The 18,153-nt window shown below is 37.4% G+C and overlaps 1 protein-coding gene across 2 annotated transcripts in view; it reads right to left on the minus strand.

Moving 5' to 3' along the window:
- cop1.L (COP1, E3 ubiquitin ligase L homeolog) overlaps positions 1 to 18,153 on the minus strand; it is a 93,637-nt gene that overhangs the window by 33,114 nt on the left and 42,370 nt on the right. For both annotated transcript variants that reach the window (XM_018258478.2, XM_018258479.2), the window contains exons 11-13: positions 16,481 to 16,616; positions 7,475 to 7,618; positions 401 to 509 (exon numbers count right to left, since the gene is read on the minus strand). In XM_018258478.2, coding sequence (XP_018113967.1) covers positions 401 to 509; positions 7,475 to 7,618; positions 16,481 to 16,616 — 389 coding nt within the window. The remainder of the gene's footprint in view (positions 1 to 400; positions 510 to 7,474; positions 7,619 to 16,480; positions 16,617 to 18,153) is intronic.

An 18,153-nucleotide genomic window follows, 5' to 3' on the forward strand; every position in this document is an offset into this window, starting at 1 on the left:
GGGTAAAAGGACATGAATGAATGAATAACAATTTCTATTGCTCTTTACACTAATGGCATGTTCCTGGGAAAGCCTGGACAGTCTAAACCATTTTATCTTTTTGCACTCAAATTTTACAATCCATTATCAACATTCTATATTTTCCAGTGAAAGAGCGTGGAATGCTCTTATGTATTTCAGAAACAGTTCAACTAATGTCAAAATGTGCACACACACTCCAACCCACTATAAAAAGAAGAAATGTAAATATTGCAAAGGTACGAAGACAGTGGTATAATTTGCTAACATAATACAGACTCAATTCACAAAGAAATTACACAAAGAAAAAGATAGGTAAAGGTATAAATGTAAATCAGTGGCATGTTTTTACTTTTTGGTGTTAAATAGCATGGAATATTACCTGATACACCTTGGATCTTTGCCCTGTGAACCCATCCCATAAGATGACAGTGCCTTCATAATCACTGCTAGCCAGGAGGTTCTTGTGATAGCTGCTCCAACTTATACAGCTGCAAAATAGGAAACAAAGCACATCAGATTTCAAAACAGATATACACACCTTACTCCTGAGTAATGCCAATTAAGGTGGCTGATGATAATCTGTGCATTCATAAAGGACATGTAAAGAGTTTTTTTTCCCCACTGGGGGGTGCCAAAATATTAGGCATCACCAAGTGAGATATAAAGGTGTGCCTTGGGACAGAGCTCCTAGGAGATGCCTGGGACACAGGGAGAAATGCCGTAATTGTAAAATGACTGCCCAGCGCCTACACAGTATTTTCCATGGTGTAGTTTTCACGGAATAGGAGCACCGACCACGAAAGGCACATTTATCAAAATTTGTATTTGTGAGTTTTTCATATTTGTAATTTTCTCTAAAACCCCAAATGTCGTGAAATTTATTAAAAGATCAAATTATAAAAAGCAGAAATGAAAAAACAAAAAAAAAATTAATTATCTGAATAAGGGTATGAAAACTGTGGAATCCCCATTTTCATATGAATCCCCATTTTCATTTGAATTTTGTTTCCAACAACCAGGAAACAAAATAGATTTTACACGAGAAGGACAGCTCCCATTGATTTCTACATGACCTCGGTATCTTTTAGATTGTGTGTTTATCTATTAAGATTTTTCCCGTGTTTTTACACTTAAATCACAAAAAAATTGCAAAACTGAAGTGCAAAAAACACGAATGTAATGTTTTCTTATTTTATTCTACTGTATATAACCCTAAAAGGTCATCTTAAGGTAAACTGTCCATTTAAGCAAAATAATGAAATAATTCTAGATTCATTTATATTCAGTACTAGCAAAGTTGCTTTCTTTGGAGAGAAAGTATTGATTTTTATTGTTGCTCTCTAATAGCAGACATTTTTGATAGATTGTATACTGTACATAAACAATCATTCTTTCAGTCAGAGAGCTATTGTTTTAAAATTATGTTTAAGTGATAAATATTCATGACAAAAGCATTTCTAAATATAGATATAGTAGCATATTCCCTGGAATTATGCACTTTATGCCTTGGACTATATTTGCTGCAGCACACTCAGTGCTCAGTTTGTTCTGGTTGAAGACCATGGTAAACATGAATTGGTGAATATCCTATAATGTAGTGATGCACAGGTCAAGAGACACACAGGTTGGGTGGACTTAGGCTGACCAATTGCCTTGTGTGGCAGGTGGTGGGCCATATTTGCCAGCAAACCAGCTGCTCTCTGCCTTGTATCAACCTAAATTCTGATGGCAGACATGGTGAAAAACAACAATGGATTTTGCGGACACCAGGGATGGATGGATGATGCGCTAGAATAGAACAGCAGGGGGTCTGCTTCGTTAGGGTACAGTTCAATGCTTGTTGAAGAAATATGTGTCCTGCACATCAAACCTCTTATTTCTAGGGATGCACCGAACCCCCCAATTCAGTATTTTTCCGACTACTACTACTGATTTGACTGAATACTGAACTGAATCCAAACTCCCCGGAAACTCCCGCTGCCAGAAAATCTTGGCACGTGGGCGTTATATAATGGGTGACCTAGCTCCAAAAATGTTCCTTTACACAGGTATAGAACTTGTAAAAAAATGTTCCCATGACAGTGGGATATTTAATGATTTCATTAATTTAGTGAAATTTCTAATATAGACCGTATTAATTAAAAGTAGACAAATGTTCCTGTCATCGGAAAACATGTTTTTTTTCAAAACGCATCAGTTAATAGTGCTACTCCATCAGAATTCTGCACTGAAATCCATTTCTCAAAAGAACAAACAGATTTTTTTTATATTCAATTTTGAAATCTGACATGGGGCTAGACATATTGTCAATTTCCCAGCTGCCCCCAGTCATGTGACTTGTGTCTGCACTTTAGGATGGAGCTACATTCTGGCAGGCTGTTATTTCTCCTACTTAATGTAACTGAATCAGTCTCAGTGGGACTTGGCTTTTAATATTGAGTGCTGTTCTTAGATCTACCAGGGAGCTGTAATCTTGTGTTAGGGAGCCGCTATCTGGTTACATTCCCATTGTTCTTTTGTTAGGCTGCTGGGGGGGGGGGAAAGGGAGCGGGGCGATATCCCTCCAACTTGCAGTACAGCAGTAAAGAGTGACTGAAGTTTAGAGTACAAGTCGCATGAATGGGGGCAGCTGGGAAACTGACAATATGTCTAGCCCCATGTCAGATTTCAAAATTGAATATACAAAAATGGTTTTCAATGCATATATATATATATATATATATATATATATATATATATATATATATATATATATATATATATATATATATATATATAGACAAATACAAGATTCCTCTGCACTCAACCCATTATCAATATATTTAAGACAGAGACATTTTGTGCATACTGCTACTGAAAAATGCCTTACCCTTTAAACAAAACAGGGATTGTTTGTCCATATATTGCAATATATTTAAGCTGGCCAACTACGTCAAAGTCATCCCATATCTGGCCAGTCCTATGCTCAATTGTCATCTGATTCATTAAGAATTCTATGGTTTAATTATACATTTTATAAAAGGGACGAATACGTTTTACCTGCAACTTACTAGCTGCTTTCAAAGTAAAACTCCCAAACTTGGCTGCCCTTTTATTAGACACCAGTGGGATCACCTGACTATAGTTGGAGAGGGTGGGAGCTACAACATGGAGCTGGTCACTGCTCTTGTAGAACTATAACAAACAAGGGAAAGTTGTGCTCACCACTAGTTTTTAAAATCATTAGGCGGGGGTGCAATGAGGGTGTGACCACAAAATACATATAGACAAATACAAGATTCCTCTGCACTCAACCCATTATCAATATATTTAAGACAGAAACATTTTGTGCATACTGCTACTGAAAAATGCCTTAACCTTTAAACAAAACAGGGATTGTTTGTCCATATATTGCAATATATTTAAGCTGGCCAACTACGTCAAAGTCATCCCATATCTGGCCAGTCCTATGCTCAATTGTCATCTGATTCATTAAGAATTCTATGGTTTAATTATACATTTTATAAAAGGGACGAATACGTTTTACCTGCAACTTACTAGCTGCTTTCAAAGTAAAACTCCCAAACTTGGCTGCCCTTTTATTAGACACCAGTGGGATCACCTGACTATAGTTGGAGAGGGTGGGAGCTACAACATGGAGCTGGTCACTGCTCAGCTAGTAAGTTGCAGGTAAAACGTATTCGTCCCTTTTATAAAATGCATAATTAAACCATAGAATTCTTAATGAATCAGATGACAATTGAGCATAGGACTGGCCAGATATGGGATGACTTTGATGTAGTTGGCCAGCTTAAATATATTGCAATATATGGACAAACAATCCCTGTTTTGTTTAAAGGGTAAGGCATTTTTCAGTAGCAGTATGCACAAAATGTCTCTGTCTTAAATATATTGATAATGGGTTGAGTGCAGAGGAATCTTGTATTTGTCTATATGTATTTTGTGGTCACACCCTCATTGCACCCCCGCCTAATGATTTTAAAAACTAGTGGTGAGCACAACTTTCCCTTGTTTGTTATAGTTCTACAAGAGCAGTGACCAGCTCCATGTTGTAGCTCCCACCCTCTCCAACTATAGTCAGGTGATCCCACTGGTGTCTAATAAAAGGGCAGCCAAGTTTGGGAGTTTTACTTTGAAAGCAGCTAGTAAGTTGCAGGTAAAACCTATTCGTCCCTTTTATAAAATGTATAATTAAACCATAGAATTCTTAATGAATCAGATGACAATTGAGCATAGGACTGGCCAGATATGCGATGACTTTGACGTAGTTGGCCAGCTTAAATATATTGCAATATATGGACAAACAATCCCTGTTTTGTTTAAAGGGTAAGGCATTTTTCAGTAGCAGTATGCACAAAATGTCTCTGTCTTAAATATATTGATAATGGGTTGAGTGCAGAGGAATCTTGTATTTGTCTATATGTATTTTGTGGTCACACCCTCATTGCACCCCCGCCTAATGATTTTAAAAACTAGTGGTGAGCACAACTTTCCCTTGTTTGTTATAGTTCTACAAGAGCAGTGACCAGCTCCATGTTGTAGCTCCCACCCTCTCCAACTATAGTCAGGTGATCCCACTGTTGTCTAATAAAAGGGCAGCCAAGTTTGGGAGTTTTACTTTGAAAGCAGCTAGTAAGTTGCAGGTTATACGTATTCGTCCCTTTTATAAAATGTATAATTAAACCATAGAATTCTTAATGAATCAGATGACAATTGAGCATAGGACTGGCCAGATATGGGATGACTTTGATGTAGTTGGCCAGCTTAAATATATTGCAATATATGGACAAACAATCCCTGTTTTGTTTAAAGGGTAAGGCATTTTTTAGTAGCAGTATGCACAAAATGTCTCTGTCTTAAATATATTGATAATGGGTTGAGTGCAGAGGAATCTTGTATTTGTCTATATGTATTTTGTGGTCACACCCTCATTGCACCCCCCGCCTAATGATTTTAAAAACTAGTGGTGAGCACAACTTTCCCTTGTTTATATATATATATATATATATATATTCCCATTTTTTTCTTAAAAAAAAAAGATTCTAACATAAAAAAATACGTCACTAAACAACCTACAGTGGTTTGAATGAAAAAGATCACAAAAGAAAACCTCAGTTTGTGACGTCATAAAGAAGATATTGGTCTATCGGGTGTCTGAATACTTTTGGAAGGCATGCTTTGCTGTGTTGGCATGTGTATATATCATGTTTTTTAAGGTTATGAAAATATACATCACTTTGTAAACTGCTTTAATGTGACAATGCTCTGTCTCTCTCTCTCTCTCTCTCTCTCTATCTCCCCCTATACATTTATAGCCAAATTCAGAAATTACCTGTGCTATGTTCAGGCATGTTCGGGTTTGGAAGTGCAGCACACATCCTACGCAAAGCTCTACCTGAATAAATATTTTGTTACTGTCTTTAAAGGAGAAGGAAAGCTACCAAGGCAGTTTATTGCCAATAGATTAGCCACAACAGTGCAAAGTAGAACCCCATTTTTTGTTTTTAGAGTGCTTTTCCATAAATAACTCTAGATGCTTAGGATAGCAGCTGCCATATTAGCTTGCTGTGACATCACTTCCTGCAGGAGTCTCTCCCTGCTGGCTCATAGCTCTGAGCACAGATTACAGCAGGGAGGGGAGGAGGGAGGGGGAGAGTTGCAAATTGAGCATGCTCAAGCTCAAGTCCTGGAGGTTTAAGCTGAAAACAGGAAGTCTGATACAGAAGCCCATGTGTACACATTAGAAGGAATAAATGTGGTGTTTCTTTTGACAGAGGACTCTGAGCAGCATTACTTTGAGGGTTTACCAGTGTATTCAAATAGACCTTTCTGCTAAAGCTTACTTAATTTTAACTTTTCCTTCTCCTTTAAAACTTCTTCTTATTCATTTCCTTTTTCTCCTTGATTATTTTGTAATTGCTGTTCATTTCACTTGGTCAAATATTCCAGCCAAATATTACATTCTTAACATACATTTTTAACAGTATTAAATATGAATTTAATAGTACCGTGTTCTTGGCACCTGTTTGGAACCTAAAGCTTCAAATTATTCTAGATCCTCCATTCACGCAAGAGTTTCTACAGCAACTGTACACAGCCTTGTTTTAAGTATTTGTTGTTGCTAATGTTGTTGCTAAATACTTAACGCCTACAACAGCTAACAATACCCTTGATTTGGAACTTGTCAGGAGTAAGTAGCTGCCAAAAAGTGAAAAAAAAATATATAAAATTAAACTCTTTCCCAAAGGTGAAATAGAAATTGCTATGGCACAGTAAATGCATGTGTTTAGGAAGCAGGTGAGAAGAATGGGTGATCCAGCTGGCCTACAGCCATGTACAATGCCGGGTGCAGAGGTAGTAGTCTGAGCTTGGGGACACAGCTGGCAAACCACAGATTAGCTCAGAGAATGTTTAGTATGGATGTGGCTGACAGCAGATATGCATCAACACAGATTTAAAAAGGAGTCTGAATGACTGCAGAACAGGATACTGGGCAGCAGAAAAAGACTGAAGCTAGAATAAAGACAAACACTAAAAACAGCAATTTCAAAAACAAAAAAAAAACAAGGATATACAAATTCCTACAAGAGTAAAAAAAAAAAAAAAAAAAAAAAAAAAACACACACTAATAAATAGGCAAAATATTTTAAACACGGTTGTGCCATGTCTTTAAATATGCTATAGCGAGATTCTCTTGCAGCAAACAGTCTCTAGAAAAAGCTTTGGTACACATTATTTTATCTAGTCAACAGCTGAGGGTGTCGATACCACCTGAACCGCAAGTGCGCCAAACAGGTCCATGCATTTTCTACTGAGATTCATGGGCGGATTTATTAAGGTTTGAAGGGTTAATTCAATTTTGAATTTTCAAATTTTTGTGTGTGTCAAAAACTCACAAATTCCAATTTTAAAAAAACCAACTTGAATGTACATTCGAATGTGAGATTTATCACACCTCAACCATGGAAACAGTTCTAATTCGAATACTCACCACCTAAAAACCTGCTGAATCAATAGAAGAGGTCTGTTGAACAATTTGAATATGTTAATTGCCTTCCGGACATTCGAGTTTTTTTCTGGAGGAAAACTTGATTTGATAAATAACCCACTCAAGAGTTGTTTTGTCACCCACCAGCTAAGCTACTAAACACTCAGTTGTCAAAATGCCAAGAATTACAATTGTATGCAACCTTAACTTAAGAACTACAAATGTTGCAAACAAAGACTAACGCATTTAAACAACTTTTTAAATAGTGAGCAGGGGGGATGTCTACCTCACTGAAGCTGCTTTTTATCTCCAACTACCAGCATAATGCCACACCATATTATGAGAGCTGGGGATTAACTAATGCTGGAAGGCCACATTTTTGTTTACAAAACATACCTGAAAATGTAACTGATCTATCACAAAGGAGCAACACTATTTTGACATATGGAACATGGCAGTACCTACCTAATTTTGGAATTACAGGTCATTTCATTCTCAGGGTAGTGTATATCCACAGCATCCTGAATAACAGTGCCATACTCGTATACCTTTATCTTCTTTGTCACACCAGCAATGGCAAAGTAGTCACAGTCTCGGTCAAACTCTATGCTGTGGATACAGAAAAGATGAAAAAAAGAATATGAGAAATGTTTTTTTGCCATTTGCATTAAAAAAGTCAACTTAACTAGAACTGCAAGCCACCTTTAAATTATATAAACAATTGTATTAATATTGGTTAGTCAGCTACAACTCCCATAATCCTCAACCTATAAGAGTTATTGTTCAAACAGCCTTGGACTTGACAAGTTTAAAAATCGTACAGCAGATTTTGCGCATAATTTTTAGAATATATTTAAGTTAATGGGCATGTCTGTTCTATCACATACATTCAAGGCTAGAATTATGCCCAGTCTAAAGAAAGAAATACTCTTTCAGTACTTAAATCCATGAAAGCATGACAGATCAAAACTTTTTGACAGGACACAAAACAACAAGAAAAACAAAGGATATTATTTAGAAATTTATTTTTGGAAGTGCCATCACGGTTTGTGTACTGATGTACCTAACATTAGAATTTCCCTGAAGGCCAGAGCTATGGAAGCAACGGTTTGTTCTCTATTTTGCAATTATCTTTATATTATTTTAACAATCTCCACCCCAGCACCCTCTCTGAAATAGGTTACTGTGACATGTTGAAATACCACAGATTTACTATTCGAAAAGAGTATGAGAACAAGGACTAAGCTGGCTAATGCACGGAGTTTGTCAGGTAAAATGGGAGACCTAGAATTAATTGGTGAGGGAGTGGAATCCCTCTGGGTAGAGATTTTGACTGGGCAAAAGGTTACAAAGAGAATTATCATTGGTGTATGCTATAAACCACCACGTATAAGTGACGAGTATTATCCAGACATTGACTGGGGTAATGGGGTTGCCAAGACAGAAAAAACTAGTAGGTTTGTAAATATGCTGAATGACAACTTTTTATTCTAGCTCGTCCAAGAACCTACTAGGAATAACTCTCTTTTGGACCTTGTAGTAACTAATAATACTGAACTCATCTCTAGCATTTGTGTGGGTGAGCATTTAGGGAATAGTGATCATAACATGGTCTCCTTTGAGATTCTGTTGCAGAAGCAATTCTATAAGGGAGTAAATAAAACACTAAATTTCAGCCGTGCAAACATTGACAGTATAAGGGCATCTCTGCAACATATTAAGTGGGAAATGCTTTTCACAGGGTTAAACACAGAACAAAAATGGGAAGTCTTTAAAATGCTGCTTAATAAATATGCATGTCAGTATATTCCCATTGTAAGCAAAGAACGTCGTTGCTAAGCAAAACCTTTTTGGTGGTTCAAGTGTTGGTGTTGAGGTGGGTAAGAAAATGCATGCTTTTAAGGCTTTCAAGTTAGCCGAGACAGCAGAATCATTTATAAGGTACAAGGAGGCCAATAAATCATGCAAAAAAAAGCTATAAGGCAAGCTAAAATATATATGGAAAAGGATATTGCTGCAAGCAGTAAAAAGAATCCAAACTTATGTTTTAAATATGTTAATAGTAAAAAAATTAAGCAGGAAGGGGTGGGACCTTTAATATCAGAGGGGGGTCAGCTGGCTGATGAAAACAAAAAAAGCACAGATTCTAAACACATTTTTCGTCTGTCTTCACAAATGAGGAACCAGTCTATGAAGGTTTCCTTCTTGATGGTCCCAGTTCTGGTAGTGCAACTAGTGATGCATGGTTCACAGATGAGGAAATTCAAAAGAGACTAGAACATGTTAAGATAAACAAAGGTGCGGGGCCAGATGGTATTCATCCCAGGGTACTTAGCGAGCTTAGCTCTGTGATTGCTAAACCAAATTGCTAACGTGGTGCCGCTATTCAAAAAGGATCCTGTTCTCAGCCAGTTAGTCTGACATCAGTGGTAGGAGAGCTTTTCGAAGGGTTAATAAAGGATAAGATACTGGACTTCATAGCAAATAATAATACTATGAGTTTGTGCCAGAATGGTTTTATAAGAAATACATCTTGCTAGACTAACTTAATTTCTTTTTATGAGAAGGTAAGTAGGGACCTCGATTCTGGGATGGCAGTGGATGTGATTTACTTAGACTTTGATACAGTGCCACACAGTAGGTTACTGGTTAAATTAAGGAATGTTGGCCTGGAACATAGTATTTGTGCCGGGATAGAGAACTGGCTAAAAGACTACAAAGAGTGGCGGTAAATGGAACATTTTCTAATTGGACCAGTGTTAGTGGAGTACCGCAGGGCTCTGTACATGATCCCTTGCTTTTCAACTTGTTTATTTGGAAGTACAGTTTCTATTTTTGCAGATGATACTAAATTGTGGAGAACATAGATTCCATGCAGGATGCTGCCACTTTGCAGAGTGATTTGTCTAAGTTGGAAAACTGGGCAGCAAACTGGAAAACGAGGTTCAACGTTGATAAATGCAAGGTTATGCACTTTGGCAAAAATAATATAAATGCAAGTTATACACTTAATGGCAGTGTGCTGGGAGTTTCCTTAAATGAGAAGGATCTTGTGGTTTTTGGATAAGTAGATAAGAAGAAAATAAGTAATTCTGGGCAGTGTCATTCTGTGGCCACTAACGCAAATAAAGTTCTGTCTTGCATAAAAAAAGGGCATTAACTCAAGGGATGAAAACAATTATGCCTATTTATAGGTCCCTGGTAAGGCCTCATGTGGAGTATGCAGCGCAGTTTTGGACTCAAGCCCTTAAGAGGGATATAAATGAGCTGGAGAGAGTGCAGCGTTGTGCAACTAAACTGGTTAGAGGGATGGAAGACAAGTAGACTGTCAAGGTTGGGGTTGTTTTCTCTGGAAAAAAGGTGCTTGCGAGGGGCCATGATTACACTTTACAAGTACATTAGAGGACATTATAGACAAATAGCAGGGGACCTTTTTACACATAAAGAGGATCATCGTACCAGAGGCCACCCCTTCAGACTAGAAGAAAAGAACTTTTATTTGAAGCAACCTAGGTGGTTCTTTAAAGTGAGTTCAGTGAGGTTGTGGAATGCACTGCCAGGGTGATGTTGTGATGGCTGATTCTGTTAATGCCTTTAAGAGTGGCTTGGATGATTTCTTGGACATAATACTACACACATAATACACAAAGGCTATTGTGATACTAAACTCTATAGTATAGATATGGGTATATATCATTTATGTAAAATTATGGAGGGGTGTATGTATGGATGCTGGGTTTTCATTTGGAGGGGTTGAACTTGATGGACTTTTTTCAACCAGATTTAACTAAGTATGTAACTATAAAAAAAAGCACCATACTGGTTTCTTGCCCATGTACCTGTTGCGGTCAACATGTCTCTACTTTCTGACCCTACCAGGATTTAAAATTGCAATTGCATTATCCTCGTCTGTAATGACCCAGAGTCATTATATTTTGACTCTACAAACCAGGCATTTGCTTTTAGCGTGGGCTATTTAGGCTTTTACACACTCCACTCAAGCTGCTCTTGTAAGTTTACATCCTACAAACTAAAAGCCCTTAGATGTGTTGACACAGATGTCTGCCTGCAGTGATTATCTGTCTGGTTTAATCGGAGCCAAAAATTTCTCCCATAATAATATCCCAGTTTTTTGGCCCAAAATGCAAATATGTCTAGTATTTCCATTCTATTGATGATATTTCAACCTTAATCAAATTGGTACAGAAAAATTGCATAATCAGATCAAAAGGCATCTTTTCTCTTAGATTTTCCAGGTATACTAACTTTCTATTTACAGCTCTGAAAAAGGCAACTAATCCCCCCCCACAGCTAAATGCCCCCATTGCCTTCTCCACTGGCCCCCTCCCTGCTTCCTCCCGCATAGTATTCAACAAGAATAAGTGTCCCTTGGAGGACATTTTTGGAAAAGCAAATTAAATTTCAGAGTTATTACTTGAGCAATTAAAAGAGAACTAACCACCCCCTACAGCTAAAAGCCTCCATTCGCCTTCTCCACTCTCTCCACCCTCTCCTCTTCCACAAAAATAAGTGTCTCAATTTGCAGAGCAGCACAATGGAGATCAGGGGCGGCATGTCCGGTCACTTCAGTATCTTTGTGAAGTGAGCACCGACACTCCAGCTTTTGGTGCATGTGCAGTTGGAGCTGAAAATCTCCAGAAGATACTGAAAAAACCAAACATGGAGCGCCTGAGCTACTCTACAATTTTCGATCAGTGTGGCTGGATGGGACACTTATTCTTGTTGAACACTATGCGGGGAGGAAGAAGGGGGGGAGTAGAGAAGGCAAATGGAGGCTTTTAGCAGTGGGGGGGTACATTCTCCTTTAATTGCTCAAGTAAAAACTCAGAATTTTAATTTGCTTTTCCAAAAATGTCCTCCAAGGGATAACTCGACCAGACAGAACCTCAAATGCATGCAAAGCCCTCTGTACCTTTAGAAAGGCTATGCCCTCTAATGTGACCCATTCCATATGTGATTAATACATTTAAGTTGCCCAAGGCACCAGCCTCAATTACATGAGTCACAAGCCCTTGTGCCCTACAGTCATAGACTGTCTGTGACCTTGACAAGACTGTCAGTGGCTTTTAATGGTAAACACAAAAGCTTTGGTGGGGCTTGAAATGCTAGAAATTAGGCAATTTTTATTTGAATTATTTGTAATAGTTCTTTACAGCTACTTTTACATAGTTTTAATTCACTGACAAATTCTGGACAATAGTAAAGCTTGAAATTGGCTGGTACCAATCCCCAGCAAAATGAACAAAATGTATTATGGAAGGGTATAGGGTCATCGGTTTCAGTGGGGGAAATAAGAAGGCATATACAGAGAAATGCTGCAACAAAAGGCATTATTTGCCAAGAAATGCTTCTCATTATGGTTAAATTGAATGTAACCTCAAAAATAAAATGTTGCCTAATAAAACAAAAATCTAGCAATGTTTCAATGCACAGCCATCACAAATTTTCTGTTGTTTTAAAGGAGAACTAAACCCCTATTATAAGTCCCCACTGGCCCCCTTTGCAGGCCGCACTCCCTGCCTCCCCCCTGCACCCATCTTACCCCTGAATTCTGTCCTCACCGCACATGTAGCATGAGCGCAGCAGAGCTCACGGGCACCATCCTCTTCTCTTCGGTAACATTTGTGAAGTGATCAGTGTATTGGAAAATTTCCAAAGGGGAGGAAGACACAAAGATTACTCAATAGAAGATGGCGCCCGTAAACTCTGCTGCGCTGCTCTCTGCATGTGCGGTTGCTAGATCTAGTGGGGACAGAATTCAGGGGTAAGACTGTGCAGGGGAGACAGGGGGGGGGCAATATGGACTTATCATAATGGGGGTTTAGTTCTCCCTTAAAGGTATTTATAAATGTAGTGGCTATTGGAAGAAGTGTTTGCTTATCCCTATATTCCTGGCTAAAGGCTTCTAAACAATGGTGCAAAAGTAAGATCTGCTGGCTTCTGTTGCATTGTTTCACAGATGTTTTACAGATAACTTTAGATTCATTTTTTTTTTTTACAACGCAACATTTTATTTTTTTGGATTGACATCCCCTTTAATGGAAAACATAGGAGTGATGCAAGAGGGCCAAGAGTTTTGTGAAATGGAGCGACATCTGAACTTGCTGCAAGGTTTCAAAAATTGGTACGGAACTCTGTGTGTGTGTGTGTATATACACACAATAAACAAACATTTTCGGTTTATTTTATAATGCTAAAAGTGCAGCCGGGGCTCATAAGCAGGATCCTATGCACACCTAACAGGAGGCATTTACAGGTTTGTTTTTTTAAAACTGCCCAACATTAATGGACATTTAGCAATACAAATGCAATATGTGATACCCTGTACATACCACACAACAAAAAAGATTACATACCAGAAAACAGATGGACAAATTGAGAATCACCCCAGCATTTCAGCACAAGCCTTTGTCAAGGAGAAGTGATTCTCATTATGTCCAAAGGTATCTGCTTTCTGGTATCTAATTATCGATGAGTGGTATGTCTCACGTATTGTATTTGCTGGAATGTTTATAGGTCATATGAATTTATATGTACTGAACTGTTGTATTGGATACATTTGTCAGTAAACCGAATATTTATTTACTAAAAGCACACCACCTTTGTGTATTTCTTTATTCAAAGGGTGTGTGGAGTTTTTTCTACTTACAGTACAGCTATGGGTCCAGTTTTCCAAAATGTTTGGCACCTGTGGTTTTCCAGATTAGGGATCTTTCTGTAATTTGGATCACCATACCTTAACTCTGCTTAAAATCATTTAAATATTAATTAAACCCAATAGGATTGCTATGCCTCTAGTAAGGTTTAATTATATCTCAGCTGGGATCAAGTACAATGTATGGTTTTATTATTTCAAGGTTATAATAAGGATATAATTTTAAAAATGTTTAATTATTTGATTATAATGAAGTCTATGGGAGATGGCCTTCCCATAATTCGTAGCTTTCTGGATAATTGAATAATAGATCCTATACCTGTATATCTTTTCTCATCTCTTAATTGGGGAGGTGATACTCCAGCTCACACTAGAATTTACATTATGGAAAATAATTATTATTAATCTAGTTGTGACAATACATTAAGAGTGCCCTCCACTCACCATGTATAACAGAAAGAGATCAATACTGTTTTTAATTGCAATTACAAACAACTTAAAACCAATTTTAAGGAATGAACACTGGAAGGTTGCTTAGAATTCCATTTTCTGTCATTATGCAGTAATAATGTTTCCCGGTTAATAGACAAAACAGATAATTTATTTTCTGCTTTGAATTAATCTTGTCTTGTAATTTTTTTATGATTTTGGCACAAAATCAGTCTCTGCCATCTGTACTTCTGTAGCTGCAGAATAAGGTCTAACTTGGAGAAATGGGGCTTGCAGAGAACTTGTTGTGACAAGCTAGTAAAACTAAATTATTAACCAATACACATATATATATATATATATATATATATATATATATATATATATATATATATATATATATATATATATATATATATATATATATATATATATATATATATATATATATATATTTATGTATGTGATGCCCCTGTAATATAGAGGGCTACCATTTTGTTTGGTGATTAATGGCAACTTATGGTTTATTTCTAAATAAAAAATGGAGTGTGAGGTGCTGTAAGAATATCTGCAGTGCCAGTTTCCTAGCAACATATAACCTCACATACCTGCACACTCTGGGGAGCAGTCATTTGCATAAGGAGAATGATTAGAGGTGCCAGTTAAATTGCAATAACTCACACTTGACCTGTATCCGTCTATATTCCCCTAGAAAGTGAGGCACAAGTCAGTAATTTATTGTGCATGCAAACAATGCATTTTTGCATTTATGCTAAAGTGTGACCTGCCAAATTGCTTGCATCAATATAGGTATGCTTGAAAATGGCTCGTGAAAAAGAAGATCATCCCAAAGGACAGGAATATTTAAAACACTCCGTTGAATAAATGTTAGCCATTTTGCAGAAACAAATGCTACCATGTAGACAATGCCTTACGGAGGCAGTAGTTCTGGGAAATTGATCACAGAGATTGCAATCAATTCTTAGGAAATAAGGGCGGCTCTCCACCCAATCAGAGCAGCATAAATCACAATCCTGGTTTACAATTAGAGCTACAATTATACTGTGATAAAAACATATAGAAATAGCCAATGTTAATTTGTCAAAAAGTTAATGACAAAATAGCAAATAAAAGTTAGCATGCGGTTCCATAAGTATTGACAGAGAAATGAAATTTTCTCTATTTTCAAATCACTGAAACTCAAAATTAGAGGCTGTTTTATCAAACGAATAAATGGGGAATAATGAAGAATTCCCAGCAGTTCAATACTTTCCCCATTTATCAAAATTGTTCTGACAGTCAGGAAAGTTTTAACAAATTGCCACATTTATCAAACCTGAAACCTGTGTCAATTTGACAGAATGTGTTTGACTGCTTTGAGCAGATGAATGTCAGTCTGATCTATGGTGTAATAGTGCTCTGTGCTGCCCTGTGTATCATAGAGAAGGGGTAAGGTTGATTTTCTGTTCATTCCAGTGTAGAAAATCAACAGTTAGGAGGAATCTAAAATAAAAAAGAATCCATTCTCTAATATACTTGCATTAAAACATCTGCAGAGCTTCTGTAATAAAGGTGATAATTTGTACTGCTCTCTGGTGATGTGTGGGTGGACAAAAAGTTAGGCTTTGCAGTAACAGTGGGGGCAGGACAGGTATAAGTATGTAAATAAGTGATGGAAGAGGGAAGAAGAGGGGGTGGGGGCAAGAGGGGTTAGTTACCCTTTAACAATGAAAAACATACTGAACAAAGAGCCATTAATTAGGATTTGAAAATAAAATGAAAGATGGGAAAGTTAAGCAAAGAGCCCTGTAAGTTTACACACCTACAGCTCATGCTTTATTCTATAATACCCTTGTGCTGCAACATTGATTTTTTTAAAAACACTAACCTATCTGTGAGTCAAGAGAAGTGGGTGGAAAACTAATTGCTACCTTGGTGTGATATTGTTAATGGATTCAGTTGTCAGCACAGACAGTCTGCGCAAGGAAGACATGTTAGTGAGTGAGTAAAGGGTGCCACCTTGTGTTTATTTAAAGGAGAGCATCACTTCGGAAGACCTGAAATTCAGGAATAAAACAATTCATGACAATAAAAGCTGCAAATATCCCCAGTGGTATTTAAACAGTGATAAATCTACCTTTTTGCATGAATGCTTAACAAACATTTTAACACTGTGCATGGTCCCCACTCTGAGGCACCAGATGGGCTGGAAAGTAATGTTCTTGCTTATTTCATTTAACGTGTGCTTAGAGAGACATGAAACCTTAGCTTGTCTGATGATTACAGCACACTGTTTGCAACCTCTGAGCTGTTTTTCCCCTCCACGGATGAATAATAAGACAAATAATGTTTTAATTATGTTTTACCTGGACACAATGCTAGAGCCATTGTAGAGATCGCTGGCATAAGATAGGGTTGCTAGAGGTCGCACAGAATTGTATCTGGTGAACTTGGAAAGGCATTCTTGAAATTCATCTAACTGACTTGCTGTTCGACTGTCATCTAAAAATATGGGAATACAAAAAAAAAAAAAGTCAGAAACAATGAAAAATCTTGCATTTTTTGCATGGTAATGGGCGATATATAATTATCGCACATTTTTAAATGTTTTTGATAAATATTGGTTATTGGTAAACACGATGAAACAGCTGAATGAATGTATCAGAGCTTGTATTGTTTCGGAAGTCAGAACCAGAATTTAGTGGCGTAACTAAATGTTTTTGGACCCAACAGCAAATGAATTTTAGGGGCCCCCAAATATGCAGAGGTTGTCCTATACAACATATTAAAATGGTTTATTTATTAGGGCTTCACAAGGCCCTTTATACCTCCTTGCCCCTCCCCCATGCAGGTGCGGGGGTCTACTTCCTCTGTAATTACGCCCCTGCCAGAAGTGCAGAGCATATAACCTCCAGACTGACAGCTCTCATTAACAATTACATTTACAAATAACTAAAAAACACTGAAAATGTATAATTAATGCATTTTGTATATGTTTGACATTTGTATACGTGGGTGCATGTCACACAATCGACTATTGGTCAGGGCCGGATTTACATAATGGGTGCCCCTAGGCCCACTGCCATTCGTCGCCCCTGTTCCCTCCCCTTTTTTCGTGCAAATTTTCATCTGGACTGGAGCAATAGGGATTGGTGCATGGGAAATTTAAAAAATTATTGTATCTCCAGCGCATCCCCAGTATTTTCAAACCAATGTGGGTGTGGTTGGGCAGCATGCCTCCCCCCTAAAATCCTGCCGCCCTAGCCCAGGCCTATCCACAAATCCAGGCCTGCTATTGGTTGTACAGGTATGGGAACTACTATCCAACATACTTGTTTTATTAATGCAGAGATAAAGAAAATCATTTAAACATTTAAAATGTGAATTATTTCATTAACAAGGAATCAACAGGAGATTTTGGAACTTTCTCAATAACAGGTTTCCGGATAACAGATCTCATACCTGTATAATATAATATAAATAAAAAACCTTGAATCCATAAATAGATCATAGATTTAAAGCATATTAGCATCAAAACACTTTATAGGCATGTAAAGATTAGACCAATCTCTCAAGCATCTATAAATACAATTTTTACAATATTTTTGTCCTTTAGATATAGAGAGCCATGAAAACATTCAAACCAATGAATTCTAAATAGTGATTTTGTTATGGATATTGGGCCCTACTGGACCCTGCACAGCTCTCATCAAAACTACCAAATTTGTTATCCCAGTAGAATAGAACTGTAGAAAAGGTAATGGCATGCATTTTGCTGCGTGTGTGTTTTCCAGCTTGCAAGGTTTATATATGAATCACCTGCATTGCTGGGTAAGGCAATTATTGCTCAAAAATTCTGTTTAATACATTAAGGAGCGATAAGTATCTGTCCTGTGAGTGCACCCATAGATTCAAGTGATTTGAACGAAGATAAGTAAGGGAAATTCTGAGTGTTTTGTTACCCTCCTGCCAAGCTGAAAAACATGTGCAATCGCCTAACCATTTCCCTCAGAGCTTCATGTTATTGGTTGTTTAAATG

This window comes from Xenopus laevis, chromosome 4L, assembly GCF_017654675.1.
Source record: "Xenopus laevis strain J_2021 chromosome 4L, Xenopus_laevis_v10.1, whole genome shotgun sequence".
Classification (NCBI taxonomy): domain Eukaryota; kingdom Metazoa; phylum Chordata; class Amphibia; order Anura; family Pipidae; genus Xenopus; species Xenopus laevis.